General features: G+C 30.5%; 1 protein-coding gene across 9 annotated transcripts in view; it reads left to right on the top strand.

Annotated features, from left to right (window-relative positions):
- Nucleotides 1-17165, top strand: part of LOC129751764 (talin-2) — a 198843-nt gene that overhangs the window by 128424 nt on the left and 53254 nt on the right. Inside the window, exon 1 of one of the 9 annotated variants that reach the window (XM_055747463.1) lies at nucleotides 10444-10592. The exons of 3 other annotated variants lie outside the window; for them this stretch is intronic. Coding sequence is in view for 2 of the 6 variants with exons in the window: in XM_055747464.1 (XP_055603439.1) it covers nucleotides 10643-10927 (285 nt within the window). In the remaining 4 variants the exon portion in view is untranslated. Of the gene's footprint in view, nucleotides 1-10443; nucleotides 10593-10640; nucleotides 10928-17165 lie in introns of those variants that run through there. 5 more of the 9 variants (XM_055747464.1, XM_055747465.1, XM_055747458.1 and 2 more) reach the window with 5 other exon arrangements.

Genomic DNA, 17165 nt, shown 5'->3' with positions numbered 1-17165 from the left:
AATACTGGTAGCTAAAAACTAATAATTTTTTATCTTTATTTGCAGGTAAGCAAACAATGGCTGATTCCAACAGTTCGTAACATTAAACGCCCTGTGGATTTGTAAGTAAATTTAGCAATTATTCAAAACTGAATACTGAAAAGAATGGGAGAATTCGAATTTCCGAACTGAATTAGCATTTTTGGAAACCAATCGTATTCGTCGATCGTCATTTGTGAAAAATTATTTAAGAATTGGTGGCTCCAGAGAGTCAAAGCGCCTGAAGTTTAGGCAACTATCAGAACGTTCCTTCAAAGTATTCTCAAGGCTTGCATACTTCAAGGCGTTTACCTCTATGGATCTAAACGAATTATCAATTAAAAAAATACCTTGCACTCTATATTGAGGTGACGTTTTTGCAATCACTGAAGCAGTCACTGAATTCGTGTATTGTGTACTGCTGTGTATTTTAACATAATAGAACGTATTTGCCTCTCATTTTTTATATTATTTGAAAAGATTTTCCCCTTAATTCAAAGGAAACCAAACCATGAGCTCACTGTACCACATGTCCTCGCGCGCAAGAATAATGTTGATGATGACGGAACCATGTTCAGCGAACTGCAAAGTGAAATTGGAACATACATTGTCGGTCGCAAATACTCAGCCAGAACCACCACCAACCAGAAGCTCAACAGAAAACAAACGCGTCGCGTCGCTCGCGAAAACGCCCCTCACCATACTCAGTCAACCACTCTTATTATCATTATGATGGCTCCCCCCCCTTTCTACAAGGGAACGGTGAAAGCCAGAAATCATGTCCAGTTTAAAAACCAGAAAGTGCAGCCGTTATTTACAATTAATTCGTGCTTCTGACACAGTGTCCAGCCAGAGTAGTTCTTCGGCAACCAGAAATGGTGTCCAGGCCCTTGGGTCGGAAATTGGGTTCAACGAATTCGGAGTTCTATTGTTTGAATTCTTTCACGCCTCATCTCTGTATGAACTGGAACCTACTAGAACGGCGAGACCCATGCGTTGCAGTGACAGCAAATTTCGTTCAACTGTCCGCGAAAGTAAGTGCGTAAACCGCCGCGCCCAAAAGTAGGCATCAGCAGCAACAATGAACTACATTGATGATGAAGAGATAGAATTTTATGGGTATGTGGTTTCACAGCAGCGATGTGCTGTTTATGATTCTGCTGATGTGTCAGAATGCGGTAGTAAAAATCGATTCTTTAAAGTGCTCCCTTCTGCTGGGGCAGGGAGTCGCAAATCGAATCAGCCAAACCGGAAAAGGAATTGCCCTGTTTTAATGGATAGCCGATTCATTAGTTTAATCGATTTCCGTGGCTTTGTGCGCCATAAAATCTCGGAAACTTTCCGGTGACCATACCAACTTCAACACCGATTGAAGCAATTAACCCTCGAAGCTTTAGGAACAATTCCAACAGTGACTTTGTCGCTCTAAATCATTTGAGAGTTTATTGCCCCTTAATGTAGGCAGTACAGGCTGTTTCTCCAGCTTCCCGGAACGAAACGAGCGGACTACACGGAACGACTAGAAGTAGTGGCGGGAGCGATTTTATTAAGGCAAAAGTGCCGGCTGTCTGCTGGCGCCGTCTTGGTCGTCGTCGTCGCCGTAGGGCTGCCTAAACTGGCGAAGCTGGACTCGTCCAGTCCAGCTGGCAAAATAAATTATGTTTATGCATTTTCTCAGTTATTTTTGGATCCCGGTGTGCAGAGGGGGCCTGGCGAAATTACTGATGGTCTTCTCCGAGACCGAAACTGGTGCATGCCAGGTTGCTTCTTTGCTGAATAAAGCTGGAAACAAGATTTTTCATGAATTTATTTTACATGACATGGAAGTTGAACGGAGGTTTCAATTAAAAATCAGCTGTTGCCTAAAGAAAGGCGTTCAATTTAGTCTTAATAAGCATTTGATGACATTCAAGTATAGACAATTTCAGGACCATTCTTCAGATTTTAGATTCAGATTTCATTATTTTCAACCTGCCAAACTTGATAACTAAAAAAAAATGACAAAAATGACAAAATTATAAAAAATTTTTAAAAATTTCAAAAATTAAAGAAATGGACCAAAATGACAAAAACGGCAAAAATGACAAAAATGTCCAAAATGACAAAAATGACAAAAATGACAAAAATGACAAAAATGACAAAAATGACAAAAATGACAAAAATGACAAAAATGACAAAAATGACAAAAATGACAAAAATGACAAAAATGACAAAAATGACAAAAATGACAAAAATGACAAAAATGACAAAAATGACAAAAATGACAAAAATGACAAAAATGACAAAAATGACAAAAATGACAAAAATGACAAAAATGACAAAAATGACAAAAATGACAAAAATGACAAAAATGACAAAAATGACAAAAATGACAAATATGACAAAAATGACAAAAATGACAAAAATGACAAAAATGACAAAAATGACAAAAATGACAAAAATGACAAAAATGACAAAAATGACAAAAATGACAAAAATGACAAAAATGACAAAAATGACAAAAATGACAAAAATGACAAAAATGACAAAAATGACAAAAATGACAAAAATGACAAAAATGACAAAAATGACAAAAATGACAAAAATGACAAAAATGACAAAAATGACAAAAATGACAAAAATGACAAAAATGACAAAAATGACAAAAATGACAAAAATGACAAAAATGACAAAAATGACAAAAATGACAAAAATGACAAAAATGACAAAAATGACAAAAATGACAAAAATGACAAAAATGACAAAAATGACAAAAATGACAAAAATGACAAAAATGACAAAATGACAAAAATGACAAAATGACAAAAATGACAAAAATGACAAAAATGACAAAAATGACAAAAATGACAAAAATGACAAAAATGACAAAAATGACAAAAATGACAAAAATGACAAAAATGACAAAAATGACAAAAATGACAAAAATGACAAAAATGACAAAAATGACAAAAATGAAAAAAATGAAAAAAATGACAAAAATGACAAAAATGACAAAAATGACAAAAATGACAAAAATGACAAAAATGACAAAAATGACAAAAATGACAAAAATGACAAAAATGACAAAAATGACAAAAATGACAAAAATGACAAAAATGACAAAAATGACAAAAATGACAAAAATGACAAAAATGACAAAAATGACAAAAATGACAAAAATGACAAAAATGACAAAAATGACAAAAATGACAAAAATGACAAAAATGACAAAAATGACAAAAATGACAAAAATGACAAAAATGACAAAAATGACAAAAATGACAAAAATGACAAAAATGACAAAAATGACAAAAATGACAAAAATGACAAAAATGACAAAAATGACAAAAATGACAAAAATGACAAAAATGACAAAAATGACAAAAATGACAAAAATGACAAAAATGACAAAAATGACAAAAATGACAAAAATGACAAAAATGACAAAAATGACAAAAATGACAAAAATGACAAAAATGACAAAAATGACAAAAATGACAAAAATGACAAAAATGACAAAAATGACAAAAATGACAAAAATGACAAAAATGACAAAAATGACAAAAATGACAAAAATGACAAAAATGACAAAAATGACAAAAATGACAAAAATGACAAAAATGACAAAAATGACAAAAATGACAAAAATGATAAAAATGACAAAAATGATAAAAATGACAAAAATGACAAAAATGACAAAAATGACAAAAATGACAAAAATGACAAAAATGACAAAAATGACAAAAATGACAAAAATGACAAAAATGACAAAAATGACAAAAATGACAAAAATGACAAAAATGACAAAAATGACAAAAATGACAAAAATGACAAAAATGACAAAAATGACAAAAATGACAAAAATGACAAAAATGACAAAACTAACAAAACTGACAAAAATTACAAAAATTACAAAAATTACAAATATTACAAAAATGACAAAAATGACAAAAATGACAAAAATGACAAAAATGACAAAAATGACAAAAATGACAAAAATGACAAAAATGACAAAAATGACAAAAATGACAAAAATGACAAAAATGACAAAAATGACAAAAATGACAAAAATGACAAAAATGACAAAAATGACAAAAATGACAAAAATGACAAAAATGACAAAAATGACAAAAATGACAAAAATGACAAAAATGACAAAAATGACAAAAATGACAAAAATGACAAAAATGACAAAAATGACAAAAATGACAAAAATGACAAAAATGACAAAAATGACAAAAATGACAAAAATGACAAAAATGACAAAAATGACAAAAATGACAAAAATGACAAAAATGACAAAAATGACAAAAATGACAAAAATGACAAAAATGACAAAAATGACAAAAATGACAAAAATGACAAAAATGACAAAAATGACAAAAATGACAAAAATGACAAAAATGACAAAAATGATTAAAATGACAAAAATGACAAAAATGACAAAAATGACAAAAATGACAAAAATGACAAAAATGACAAAAATGACAAAAATGACAAAAATGACAAAAATGACAAAAATGACAAAAATGACAAAAATGACAAAAATGACAAAAATGACAAAAATGACAAAAATGACAAAAATGACAAAAATGACAAAAATGACAAAAATGACAAAAATGACAAAAATGACAAAAATGACAAAAATGACAAAAATGACAAAAATGACAAAAATGACAAAAATGACAAAAATGACAAAAATGACAAAAATGACAAAAATGACAAAAATGACAAAAATGACAAAAATGACAAAAATGACAAAAATGACAAAAATGACAAAAATGACAAAAATGACAAAAATGACCAAATTTACAACAATGACAATTTTGTCAATTTTGTCAATTTTGTCAATTTTGTCAATTTTGTCAATTTTATCAATTTTGTCAATTTTGTCAATTTTGTCAATTTTGTCAATTTTGTCAATTTTGTCAATTTTGTCAATTTTGTCAATTTTGTCAATTTTGTCAATTTTGTCAATTTTGTCAATTTTGTCAATTTTGTCAATTTTGTCAATTTTGTCAATTTTGTCAATTTTGTCAATTTTGTCAATTTTGTCAATTTTGTCAATTTTGTCAATTTTGTCAATTTTGTCAATTTTGCCAATTTTGTCAATTTCGTCAATTTTGTCAATTTTGTCAATTTTGTCAATTTTGTCAATTTTGTCAATTTTGTCAATTTTGTCAATTTTGTCAATTTTGTCAATTTTGTCAATTTTGTCAATTTTGTCAATTTTGTCAATTTTGTCAATTTTGTCAATTTTGTCAATTTTGTCAATTTTGTCAATTTTGTCAATTTTGTCAATTTTGTCAATTTTGTCAATTTTGTCAATTTTGTCAATTTTGTCAATTTTGTCAATTTTGTCAATTTTGTCAATTTTGTCAATTTTGTCAATTTTGTCAATTTTGTCAATTTTGTCAATTTTGTCAATTTTGTCAATTTTGTCAATTTTGTCAATTTTGTCAATTTTGTCAATTTTGTCAATTTTGTCAATTTTGTCAATTTTGTCAATTTTGTCAATGTTGTCAATTTTGTCAATTTTGTCAATTTTGTCAATTTTGTCAATTTTGTCAATTTTGTCAATTTTGTCAATTTTGTCAATTTTGTCAATTTTGTCAATTTTGTCAATTTTGTCAATTTTGTCAATTTTGTCAATTTTGTTAATTTTGTCAATTTTGTCAATTTTGTCAATTTTGTCAATTTTGTCAATTTTGTCAATTTTGTCAATTTTGTCAATTTTGTCAATTTTGTCAATTTTGTCAATTTTGTCAATTTTGTCAATTTTGTCAATTTTGTCAATTTTGTCAATTTTGTCAATTTTGTCAATTTTGTCAATTTTGTCAATTTTGTCAATTTTGTCAATTTTGTCAATTTTGTCAATTTTGTCAATTTTGTCAATTTTGTCAATTTTGTCAATTTTGTCAATTTTGTCAATTTTGTCAATTTTGTCAATTTTGTCAATTTTGTCAATTTTGTCAATTTTGTCAATTTTGTCAATTTTGTCAATTTTGTTAATTTTCTCAATTTTGTCAATTTTGTCAATTTTGTCAATTTTGTCAATTTTGTCAATTTTGTCAATTTTGTCAATTTTGTCAATTTTGTCAATTTTGTCAATTTTGTCAATTTTGTCAATTTTGTCAATTTTGTCAATTTTGTCAATTTTGTCAATTTTGTCAATTTTGTCAATTTTGTCAATTTTGTCAATTTTGTCAATTTTGTCAATTTTATCAATTTTGTCAATTTTGTCAATTTTGTCAATTTTGTCAATTTTGTCAATTTTGTCAATTTTGTCAATTTTGTCAATTTTGTCAATTTTGTCAATTTTGTCAATTTTGTCAATTTTGTCAATTTTGTCAATTTTGTCAATTTTGTCAATTTTGTCAATTTTGTCAATTTTGTCAATTTTGTCAATTTTGTCAATTTTGTCAATTTTGTCAATTTTGTCAATTTTGTCAATTTTGTCAATTTTGTCAATTTTGTCAATTTTGTCAATTTTGTCAATTTTGTCAATTTTGTCAATTTTGTCAATTTTGTCAATTTTGTCAATTTTGTCAATTTTGTCAATTTTGTCAATTTTGTCAATTTTGTCAATTTTGTCAATTTTGTCAATTTTGTCAATTTTGTCAATTTTGTCAATTTTGTCAATTTTGTCAATTTTGTCAATTTTGTCAATTTTGTCAATTTTGTCAATTTTGTCAATTTTGTCAATTTTGTCAATTTTGTCAATTTTGTCAATTTTGTCAATTTTGTCAATTTTGTCAATTTTGTCAATTTTGTCAGTTTTGTCAATTTTGTCAATTTTGTTAATTTTGTCAATTTTGTCAATTTTGTCAATTTTGTCAATTTTGTCAATTTTGTCAATTTTGTTAATTTTGTCAATTTTGTCAATTTTGTCAATTTTGTCAATTTTGTCAATTTTGTCAATTTTGTCAATTTTGTCAATTTTGTCAATTTTGTCAATTTTGTCAATTTTGTCAATTTTGTCAATTTTGTCAATTTTGTCAATTTTGTCAATTTTGTCAATTTTGTCGATTTTGTCAATTTTGTCAATTTTGTCAATTTGTCAATTTTGTCAATTTTGTCAATTTTGTCAATTTTGTCAATTTTGTCAATTTTGTCAATTTTTGTCAATTTTATCAATTTTGTCAATTTTGTCAATTTTGTCAATTTTGTCAATTTTGTCAATTTTGTCAATTTTGTCAATTTTTTCAATTTTGTCAATTTTGTCAATTTTGTCAATTTTGTCAATTTTGTCAATTTGTCAATTTTGTCAATTTTGTCAATTTTGTCAATTTTGTCAATTTTGTCAATTTTGTCAATTTTGTCAATTTTGTCAATTTTGTCAATTTTGTCAATTTTGTCAATTTTGTCAATTTTGTCAATTTTGTCAATTTTGTCAATTTTGTCAATTTTGTCAATTTTGTCAATTTTGTCAATTTTGTCAATTTTGTCAATTTTGTCAATTTTGTCAATTTTGTCAATTTTGTCAATTTTGTCAATTTTGTCAATTTTGTCAATTTTGTCAATTTTGTCAATTTTGTCAATTTTGTCAATTTTGTCAATTTTGTCAATTTTGTCAATTTTGTCAATTTTGTCAATTTTGTCAATTTTGTCAATTTTGTCAATTTTGTCAATTTTGTCAATTTTGTCAATTTTGTCAATTTTGTCAATTTTGTCAATTTTGTCAATTTTGTCAATTTTGTCAATTTTGTCAATTTTGTCAATTTTGTCAATTTTGTCAATTTTGTCAATTTTGTCAATTTTGTCAATTTTGTCAATTTTGTCAATTTTGTCAATTTTGTCAATTTTGTCAATTTTGTCAATTTTGTCAATTTTGTCAATTTTGTCAATTTTGTCAATTTTGTCAATTTTGTCAATTTTGTCAATTTTGTCAATTTTGTCAATTTTGTCAATTTTGTCAATTTTGTCAATTTTGTCAATTTTGTCAATTTTGTCAATTTTGTCAATTTTGTCAATTTTGTCAATTTTGTCAATTTTGTCAATTTTGTTAATTTTGTCAATTTTGTCAATTTTGTCAATTTTGTCAATTTTGTCAATTTTGTCAATTTTGTCAATTTTGTCAATTTTGTCAATTTTGTCAATTTTGTCAATTTTGTCAATTTTGTCAATTTTGTCAATTTTGTCAATTTTGTCAATTTTGTCAGTTTTGTCAGTTTTGTCAGTTTTGTCAATTTTGTCAATTTTGTCAATTTTGTCAATTTTGTCAATTTTGTCAATTTTGTCAATTTTGTCAATTTTGTCAATTTTGTCAATTTTGTCAATTTTGTCAATTTTGTCAATTTTGTCAATTTTGTCAATTTTGTCAATTTTGTCAATTTTGTCAATTTTGTCAATTTTGTCAATTTTGTCAATTTTGTCAATTTTGTCAATTTTGTCAATTTTGTCAATTTTGTCAATTTTGTCAATTTTGTCAATTTTGTCAATTTTGTCAATTTTGTCAATTTTGTCAATTTTGTCAATTTTGCCAATTTTGCCAATTTTGTCAATTTTGTCAATTTTGTCAATTTTGTCAATTTTGTCAATTTTGTCAATTTTGTCAATTTTGTCAATTTTGTCAATTTTGTCAATTTTGTCAATTTTGTCAATTTTGTCAGTTTTGTCAATTTTGTCAATTTTGTCAATTTTGTCAATTTTGTCAATTTTGTCAATTTTGTCAATTTTGTCAATTTTATTTTGTCAATTTTGTCAATTTTGTCAATTTTGTCAATTTTGTCAATTTTGTCAATTTTGTCAATTTTGTCAATTTTGTCAATTTTGTCAATTTTGTCAATTTTGTCAATTTTGTCAATTTTGTCAATTTTGTCAATTTTGTCAATTTTGTCAATTTTGTCAATTTTGTCAATTTTGTCAATTTTGTCAATTTTGTCAATTTTGTCAATTTTGTCAATTTTGTCAATTTTGTCAATTTTGTCAATTTTGTCAATTTTGTCAATTTTGTCAATTTTGTCAATTTTGTCAATTTTGTCAATTTTGTCAATTCTGTCAATTTCGTCAATTTTGTCGATTTTGTCAATTTTGTCAATTTTGTCAATTTTGTCAATTTTGTCAATTTTGTCAATTTTGTCAATTTTGTCAATTTTGTCAATTTTATCAATTTTATCAATTTTGTCAATTTTGTCAATTTTGTCAATTTTGTCAATTTTGTCAATTTTGTCAATTTTGTCAATTTTGTCAATTTTGTCAATTTTGTCAATTTTGTCAATTTTGTCAATTTTGTCAATTTTGTCAATTTTGTCAATTTTGTCAATTTTGTCAATTTTGTCAATTTTGTCAATTTTGTCAATTTTGTCAATTTTGTCAATTATGTCAATTTTGTCAATTTTGTCAATTTTGTCAATTTTGTCAATTTTGTCAATTTTGTCAATTTTGTCAATTTTGTCAATTTTGTCAATTTTGTCAATTTTGTCAATTTTGTCAATTTTGTCAATTTTGTCAATTTTGTCAATTTTGTCAATTTTGTCAATTTTGTCAATTTTATCAATTTTGTCAATTTTGTCAATTTTGGCAATTTTGTCAATTTTGTCAATTTTGTCAATTTTGTCAATTTTGTCAATTTTGTCAATTTTGTCAATTTTGTCAATTTTGTCAATTTTGTCAATTTTGTCAATTTTGTCAATTTTGTCAATTTTGTCAATTTTGTCAATTTTGTCAATTTTGTCAATTTTGTCAATTTTGTCAATTTTGTCAATTTTGTCAATTTTGTCAATTTTGTCAATTTTGTCAATTTTGTCAATTTTGTCAATTTTGTCAATTTTGCCAATTTTGTCAATTTTGTCAATTTTGTCAATTTTCTAATTTGTCTTATTTTTTTTTTCATTTTTGTCAAAAAATACTGACGTATATCGTCTTATCGAAAAAAAAACCACTGGCGCCTCATTCGACTTTTTGTCGTCTATCAGCGCCTAACGGTATGCTACACCTCCTGTAAGGCTGCAGAGCCAATTGCTCGTCGAAAACCAAATCAAAACACTTGTTTCGTCGCCGTGTCGTCGTGAAGCGTGCAGAAAAAATGATTTCTCGGGCTGCAACCAACTAAATTTGACAGATTAGATGGAAAACGCATTGGCGCCGAGGATCCTTCTCCGACCTCACTTCTTAGCAGTCGCTTTTCACTAGGAAAAAAATTGGTGAGTGTTCCTTTTGTAGTATTGGTGAGTTACTGAGAGTTGGTGAGAACCCAAAGTGCCAAGCGGAAAATTCGGAAGGGGGAGGAATGCATTTTCCCCCACCCACAAGAAAAAGGACGATGAAAACTGGTATATTGGTGAGCGAGGGAGAGTAAACTTTTTTGGTCGGTGTGCGTGCGCTTGATTCGGAGAGCTGCTGCTGCGGAGTCTGTGCAGAATCCATCGCTGGTTTTGGGCGAAAGATGAGGCTGCGAGATGATGTCTAGGTTTGAAAGTTGGCTTTCAGTCTGCGTTGAGACTTGGTCGCGATAACTTCTACTAGTTCCGGGTTCAAAGTGGCCACAAGAGCAGCCCTCCGAAGGATTGTTTGTGTGATAAGAAAAGTTGGTGACTTTCCAAGAAAAGGTTCGATTTGCGCAAGTGTGTTGGTGTCGCCGCCGGAAAAAAGAAGTGAGTTTGTGATTTTTGTGTGTTTGTGTGACCGAACCACCATGTTTAATATGCCGCCCGAAATTGGCAGCCTGGCACGGGTGCTTTGTCCTTGTTCCGATTGTGGCCCCAGGCTTTTGCTCCGGGCGGCGGCAAAGCGGCGCCAGAGAAGTTTCCCCGATTTGCGACCCCGGCCAACAACCAGCAGGCAGTGGTCCTTCCGCCGGAAATCCAGTAACCTGGATTCGGACGATTCCAGGTCCTCCGGTGGGCTCGAATTCGATCTGGACTTTGACACCGGGGGGTTCGAGGAGTGGGAACAGCAGCAAGGCTCCTCCTCATCCACTTCTACGAAGGTGACCAGTTGGAAGCGTTGCTGCAGCAATTTGCTCTGTTGCCTACCCAAAGGCGCCTTGCTGAATTGTATTTAGTGGCTGGCGACATCATTGCGGTTCCTGCCTCTCTTAGAATAGATGTGTTCGTGTGTCTGTCTGTGTGCCATCCCACAATCATTCCAGCATCCGTATCACAGCATTTTAATCTCGACTATTTTTCTTCCTTCCCCAAACCGACCGCAGTGAAACTGGTGGCCATTTAGAGAAGAAAAACAGTTTTAGTCTCCACATAAAAGCGATTTCTCACCCGTGTCGTCATGATAAAAGAAGCACATATGCCCTCGTCGATGGCTTTCGGACGGAATGATTCTTTTCCTGCAACATTTCAAATTATGATAATTTCATGCAGCTTCCTCTCGCCCACTATCAGCTTCCCGTTTCCGCGCACAAGCCCCCTCTGTTCTCCCGTTTCCGTTTCCTCCTTTCCTTCCTATCACATCTACTCGAGCTAGTAGGTATAGAGATAAAGAAAGAAGCTAAAATCCTACACTCATCCTTTGTTCAATGCTGAGAATGCTGCTTGGTAGCCAGGGCCAGGGAAGTGATTTATGAAAAGCGCTTTCTTTTCCGTTTCGCTGTTTTCCTGCCGGATTTTGCACGGTTCACCGAACGCACTCGACCTGGAAACGTCTTTTTCTCCACACACACAAACACACACGGGTTCCTGTCCCTCCAACTGAAGCAAAAGTACAGAGTGGAAAAACACCGTTTTCCCGGAGATGTTCCGGAGTGTCCTCGTCATGGTCCGTCCTCCCTCAGACGGCAAACCAAAAAAAAAACTTGTCAGATCGAGCTTTGTCGTTCGTCTCGGTTTGGTGTTTGATGTGTGAGTGAGTGAGTGTCAAACACACCATATCAATCGATAGTGACATCCATCGGTCGTTGTCGGTATAAAGACAGCGCCATCTACCCACCTTTCCGGATATTACGGATGTACAACGTACGATGATGGCGGTCGGTGGTGTTTTGCTGAGGTGCACTTTGAAGTGTGTGGCCTATTTTTTTTTTTTTGCTGTTTAAGGCCGTGCCTTTCAACATTCTTGGTTATACAATCGAGGAGGGATTAGAGCCCCCCTATTGTTGATTAATCTGGGTCCTGCACTCCCACACCTTTGCTCCAATTTCAATAGAATGACGGCTGGTTGCAAAATGTACATTAGATAACCTCAGGCAAATGTGGCAAAAAGTAAACAATAATTGTTCATATTTTAAAAAAATGCTTCAGTCGACTGTCTTTTACATTTTTCCGGTACCAATTCTTAGTAACATTTCTGATCCAAAATCGTTAAAAAATGATGGTCTAAACATCGATTGAAATGCAATACCACAGACAAACAGACGGGACACTCCATTTTCATTCTTCGCAAAACTAACTGAGAAGCTAGGCAATGTTACCACCAGATAGCGCAGCTTCATTTTTTTGGAAATCACTATTCTTATCATGGTAGCCCTGTTTATTTTGTAATATTTTTTTACTATTCCTTAACGACCAAAATATTCTTCAAAACAAAATGCCTTTTTAAAAGTGTAAAGAAGGTGACGGAAAAGTGAGTTTGAATCAGATGATGGCAGCTGCATTTCTGGTATCTGCTCAAAACTTAAAATACATGGGCGGAAAACTCGGCGGTATTCGTAAGATATTGGTCGTTTCGGAAAGTATTATCTAACGGTTTCTAATTCTCGGAAAAACTAACATTTCCAAACAGTTTTTTCAGGAATGACGAAGACAGGTGAGTGCTATGTATGTGGATCCATTATTAGAGACGCGAATCGGTGGATAGTGCCCCTAATTTCATGAGAAAGCTGCGTACAGCTTATACTCACTAGACTCAAAGAACATCTGCACCTTAAGATTGACCATTCGTAGCCTCCCGATCAAAACTTATTTCAAACGATTGGCTCTCCGGCCAAAGTGTGAAGGAAAGCTAAAGAAAATGTGCCCATGCCAGATATTATTTTTATTTCCATGCAGTTTCCAGCAAAAAATTTAGCCGTTCTCCGAAATGAATATAAATTAGAAACTTAGATATATTGTAAACAATTTTTAACTTCAGTTTAATAGAGAATGTTCAGGTCAATCAATGTTCTAAAAAAAGAAACCAGATATTTTTTTTAATTTGCAAATCGATTCAAAATATGCTTTCCACTGCCGAAGGTAGAAGGTGTTATAGAAAATTTGCGAAGTGTGATGGAAGTTAATCTAGAAATTTGCTTTAATAAATTATGTTTTTAAGCAAAAGTCTTTACATTATTTTGTACCTATCCCATTTTTTTTAATAAATTCATGTTTTCTGTATAATCTGTATAATGATATAAAAAAATAGTTAGGAATCTACTTTTTTGCGAAATCGTTGAATACACTCAATAGTTTCGTTCAAAATGGGAGCGAACTGTGCCAAATTGTCATTATTGGGTTTGATTTCTGTTTCCGAAGGTGAATCAAATAATTTCAACTGTTCTTTGCATAACTTGCTGCAATATTGTTTCGTTGATTCGTATTAATATGCCGATTTCAATATCAATTCTTGAAGAAGGTCTTTGGATTTCATTATATAACCATCACCATCAACATCATAAGTTTTTAATTCATTTGACTGGTTCCGGAGGCAGCATTGGAGCCTTTTGAATCAAACCTAAAAAGCAGAAACAGTAATATTTAAATAGATACAAATAACAGTAAACCTACTTCTGCAAATGACAAAACGGTTGTTTACGCTTCAAAACAAAACGTACAATTTTCAAAGGTGACCATGATCGTTTTTTAAAATCGAAATTAATTGGTAGGCAATGTCGGCAACAGATGGCAGTGTAATCGATTTGCGAAAAAATGACCGGATTTTCTCCAGAGTGTCCTGTCTGTTTGTCTGTGCAATACTTTACATACAGTTTCCTTAATCTTATAAAATACATTTTACAAAATCCATAGATCAACCTTCTTATAGGTGTTGAATATCATCAAATTTTTGGCATGACATCTACAGGGAAGAATGGAGATACTTGATCCCTTTTTCTTATTTTCACCAGATCTTTTTTTGAAAAAAAAATCAGATCGCAGATCGTCTTTTGCATTTTCTGAAAGCGTATAATTTCAAGTTTATATGCTGCAAAAGTTAGATCGATACATGCACCCGTAGTTGAACTAGAAGCGTTTTCGAGAGACTATAAAAATTGTGATATTTTAAAAGTTAAATGAGACTTGGTCCTTCATTAAAGGAGACTTGATCCTTCAATATGCTTTGGTAAACATCATGCAAAATCTGAAGATTTAAGTTCAATTGATTTTTGGCCATATTAGTTTTTATTTCACAGTTGATAAGTGTTAGACAAAAATAATTCTGAAAGTTTGTCTACTACCCTAATTTCATTGCATACTTCAAGGCGCAATTTTTTTTATTTTTAGATAAAAGCTCTTTTTGAGTCCTTTGTATCAGGAAATTATTGGATGAATAGTAGTCATTGAATAAATATTGATAATTTCGTGCTTAGCAATGATCACAATTCATTCAGAAGAAAAATATATATTTTTGGACTCGAGGGATCAAATGAACTCATAACATAAATTTAGGAAACTTTTTCTTGAACAAATTGAGAGTTTACTATTGCTTTGAAAATACTTCGAGTCAAATTTTGTTAGATATTTCGAAGAAAGTGCAATAGCTCAAAAAATAAAAGGTTTAATTTTTTTTTTTAAGATAACAGGTTTGTTGATTTGTTCAATTTGGCAAATTTTTCTAAAACATTTGATCTATGTAAAACATTTCTGTTTCGGGATCAAGTATTTTCATTCTCTCCGACTTGAAATTTAGGCACTTTCTTGAAGCTATTGAAGCTAAATAATCTTATCAACACAATTCTGTTGCTCGAAAAGCACAAAAAGTGAAAAAAGGAGCACCTATAAGCCAATGTGTACCAGTTTCACTAAAACATGAATCAATGTTCATTACATTAGGTATTTTCTTCCTTTTTTGAAAAAGGTACCACAAAAATGTTAAACTCTAAGTCCAGAGTCCACAGGCCGTAGAAAAGGTCCGTTTAAAGTCTTTTGGTCATGGAAGAAAATCCAGAACTATTAATTTTGTTCTCCCTTATAGCTCAGTCTATGCCGTCGTTTTTCGAAAGAGGCATCTCAAAGTACAATGCCAAAATTTGAGTCTCTCTTCTCTTATATGGATACCTCAAACATTTCTAGTGTAGATTTCACTGAAACCTCAATGAAACCTTTTTAAGCCTACGTTTCAAAACAAATGTTTTAGGGAAAAATTTATGCCACTTTGAGATATAATTCACAGTCCAAATTTGCCATTGTTGTGATATCAAATCCTTTTCCAAAAAGCTGACCAAATCGAAACATCATTAAGCTTGTGTTGGAATCAAAGTTTGGCAAAACTTAACTACCCGACTATATAAAATGAGACCACATAATATCCGGAAAAACTGGTACTAAATTTAACAAACAGGGTATGGTTGCAAAATTTTAATTAATTGTACTAAAAATGAGGATGAACAAACCAAGCTGCTTGAAATCCCAGAAAAAAATGTACTTGAAAGTGTATTCATGTTCAAAAGGTTAAGCCATTACTACCCTAATATCTGGTTTTCCACAACATTATCAAATAACTGAATTTGCTTATTTTGCATAAGACATGCTGGAACATAAAAATGTTTTCTGGTAGGTCATTTAGGGTTTTAGCAGCTTCAATGTCGAAATTTTGAATACATTCCATGGTTCACAAAAGGTCTGGAGTTATACTCATTTTTTCCCATTATTTAATGGCACAAATCTAGTGCAAAGTCGAATTTAAATAGGTGTTAGGATAGTTTCAGAAAATGCAGATTTATAACAGTTTCTAAAAACAGGTACCTTTGAATAGCTGTCAAGAATTCTGTGTTTCGTGTTTTATAAATCTAAAGATGTCAAAATGTCAAAAATTACGTCAACTTTCAATTCACTTTTCAAAAATTGTCTAGACATCTTAAATATTTAATTTTTATCAACCTTGAATGTTAGATTAAAACAAAAAAAAAACAAGAGAATGTTTACCAAATGGGTTAAAAATTATTGAAATGATGATTGTTTTACTGTAATAATATAGCTTGTTTTATTAATAATATTGAAGAACACAGTAAAATTATTAATCTTAGTATAGTAAGCATAAAACATATCAAATCATTGGCTTCATAGCTTTTCAGTAGGTTACATGCCAATTTTAAGCAATATCTGACTCAAACTCCCATTGAGCCTGCAGTATGAATGGAATTTTAAGACATTTTGCTCAGAAAAAATTCAGTGATATTTGGTTTACTAAATTCAAAAATACTGTAAATAAATGTTATTTAAACTATCCCGTTATCAGTCGACTATTTCCTAAAAAACGACCAACTATGCTAGGTTTATTGATTAACATCTATCTTATCGTCAAAATTGTTGCCAGATCACAATCACACAATGACTATTTAAATGACAGTTTTAGATTAGACAACGAAAAGTTGATTTTTTTCAATTAGAGTTAATTAAGACTGCATTAAAGAATAATATTTACTATACAAGAGAACAGCATTTTTAGTGCATATGTTTTCAAAAATGATTTTGAATGTTTTTGGTGTCATGAAATCGAATTGTACGTCGTCAGATTTTTCTATCACCTCTAGTTTTGATACCTACTATAGCTCAGGAAAATTTTAAAATTTACCAATTTTTACTGAAACCAGTTATTGATCAGCTATCATAAATCATTAGCTGATAAACTAATACACCAACATAAAAACAAAGAACTGATTTCGAATCTTTTCATAATCCTTTATTCAATGAAGGATTCAGAACTTGTTTAGATTTTTTAGTTTCAAAGATACAATAATTTAGAAATTAAATGTAATTCTTATATTTGTTGATAACCAAGGCTACGAATTTTACATTTTCTGAGGTGCAAAGAACTTAAGAACTGTTTTAGACTAATTTGAGGGCGCTGATTCCAAATATGCAATTAGTTTTTTTTTCTAGCAGCTCTTGCATTCGGAATAACTTTGGAAAATTAATACAAATTCATTTGATCAATGATCAACTTTTCCCAAGATCGCGAGTAATTTTGACCTCTGAGAAAAAGTTATGAAAATTTTTCCTATTATTTATTTTTCGCAATTTTTAAAAATACGGCGATTTGGACGAAATTTTTAAGAAATTTGATCCCAAATTGAATCTTTG

Source organism: Uranotaenia lowii, chromosome 3 (assembly GCF_029784155.1).
Source record: "Uranotaenia lowii strain MFRU-FL chromosome 3, ASM2978415v1, whole genome shotgun sequence".
Lineage (NCBI taxonomy): Eukaryota > Metazoa > Arthropoda > Insecta > Diptera > Culicidae > Uranotaenia > Uranotaenia lowii.
Note: the sequence above shows the minus strand (reverse complement) of the source record. Positions and strands in the feature narration are given on the sequence as shown.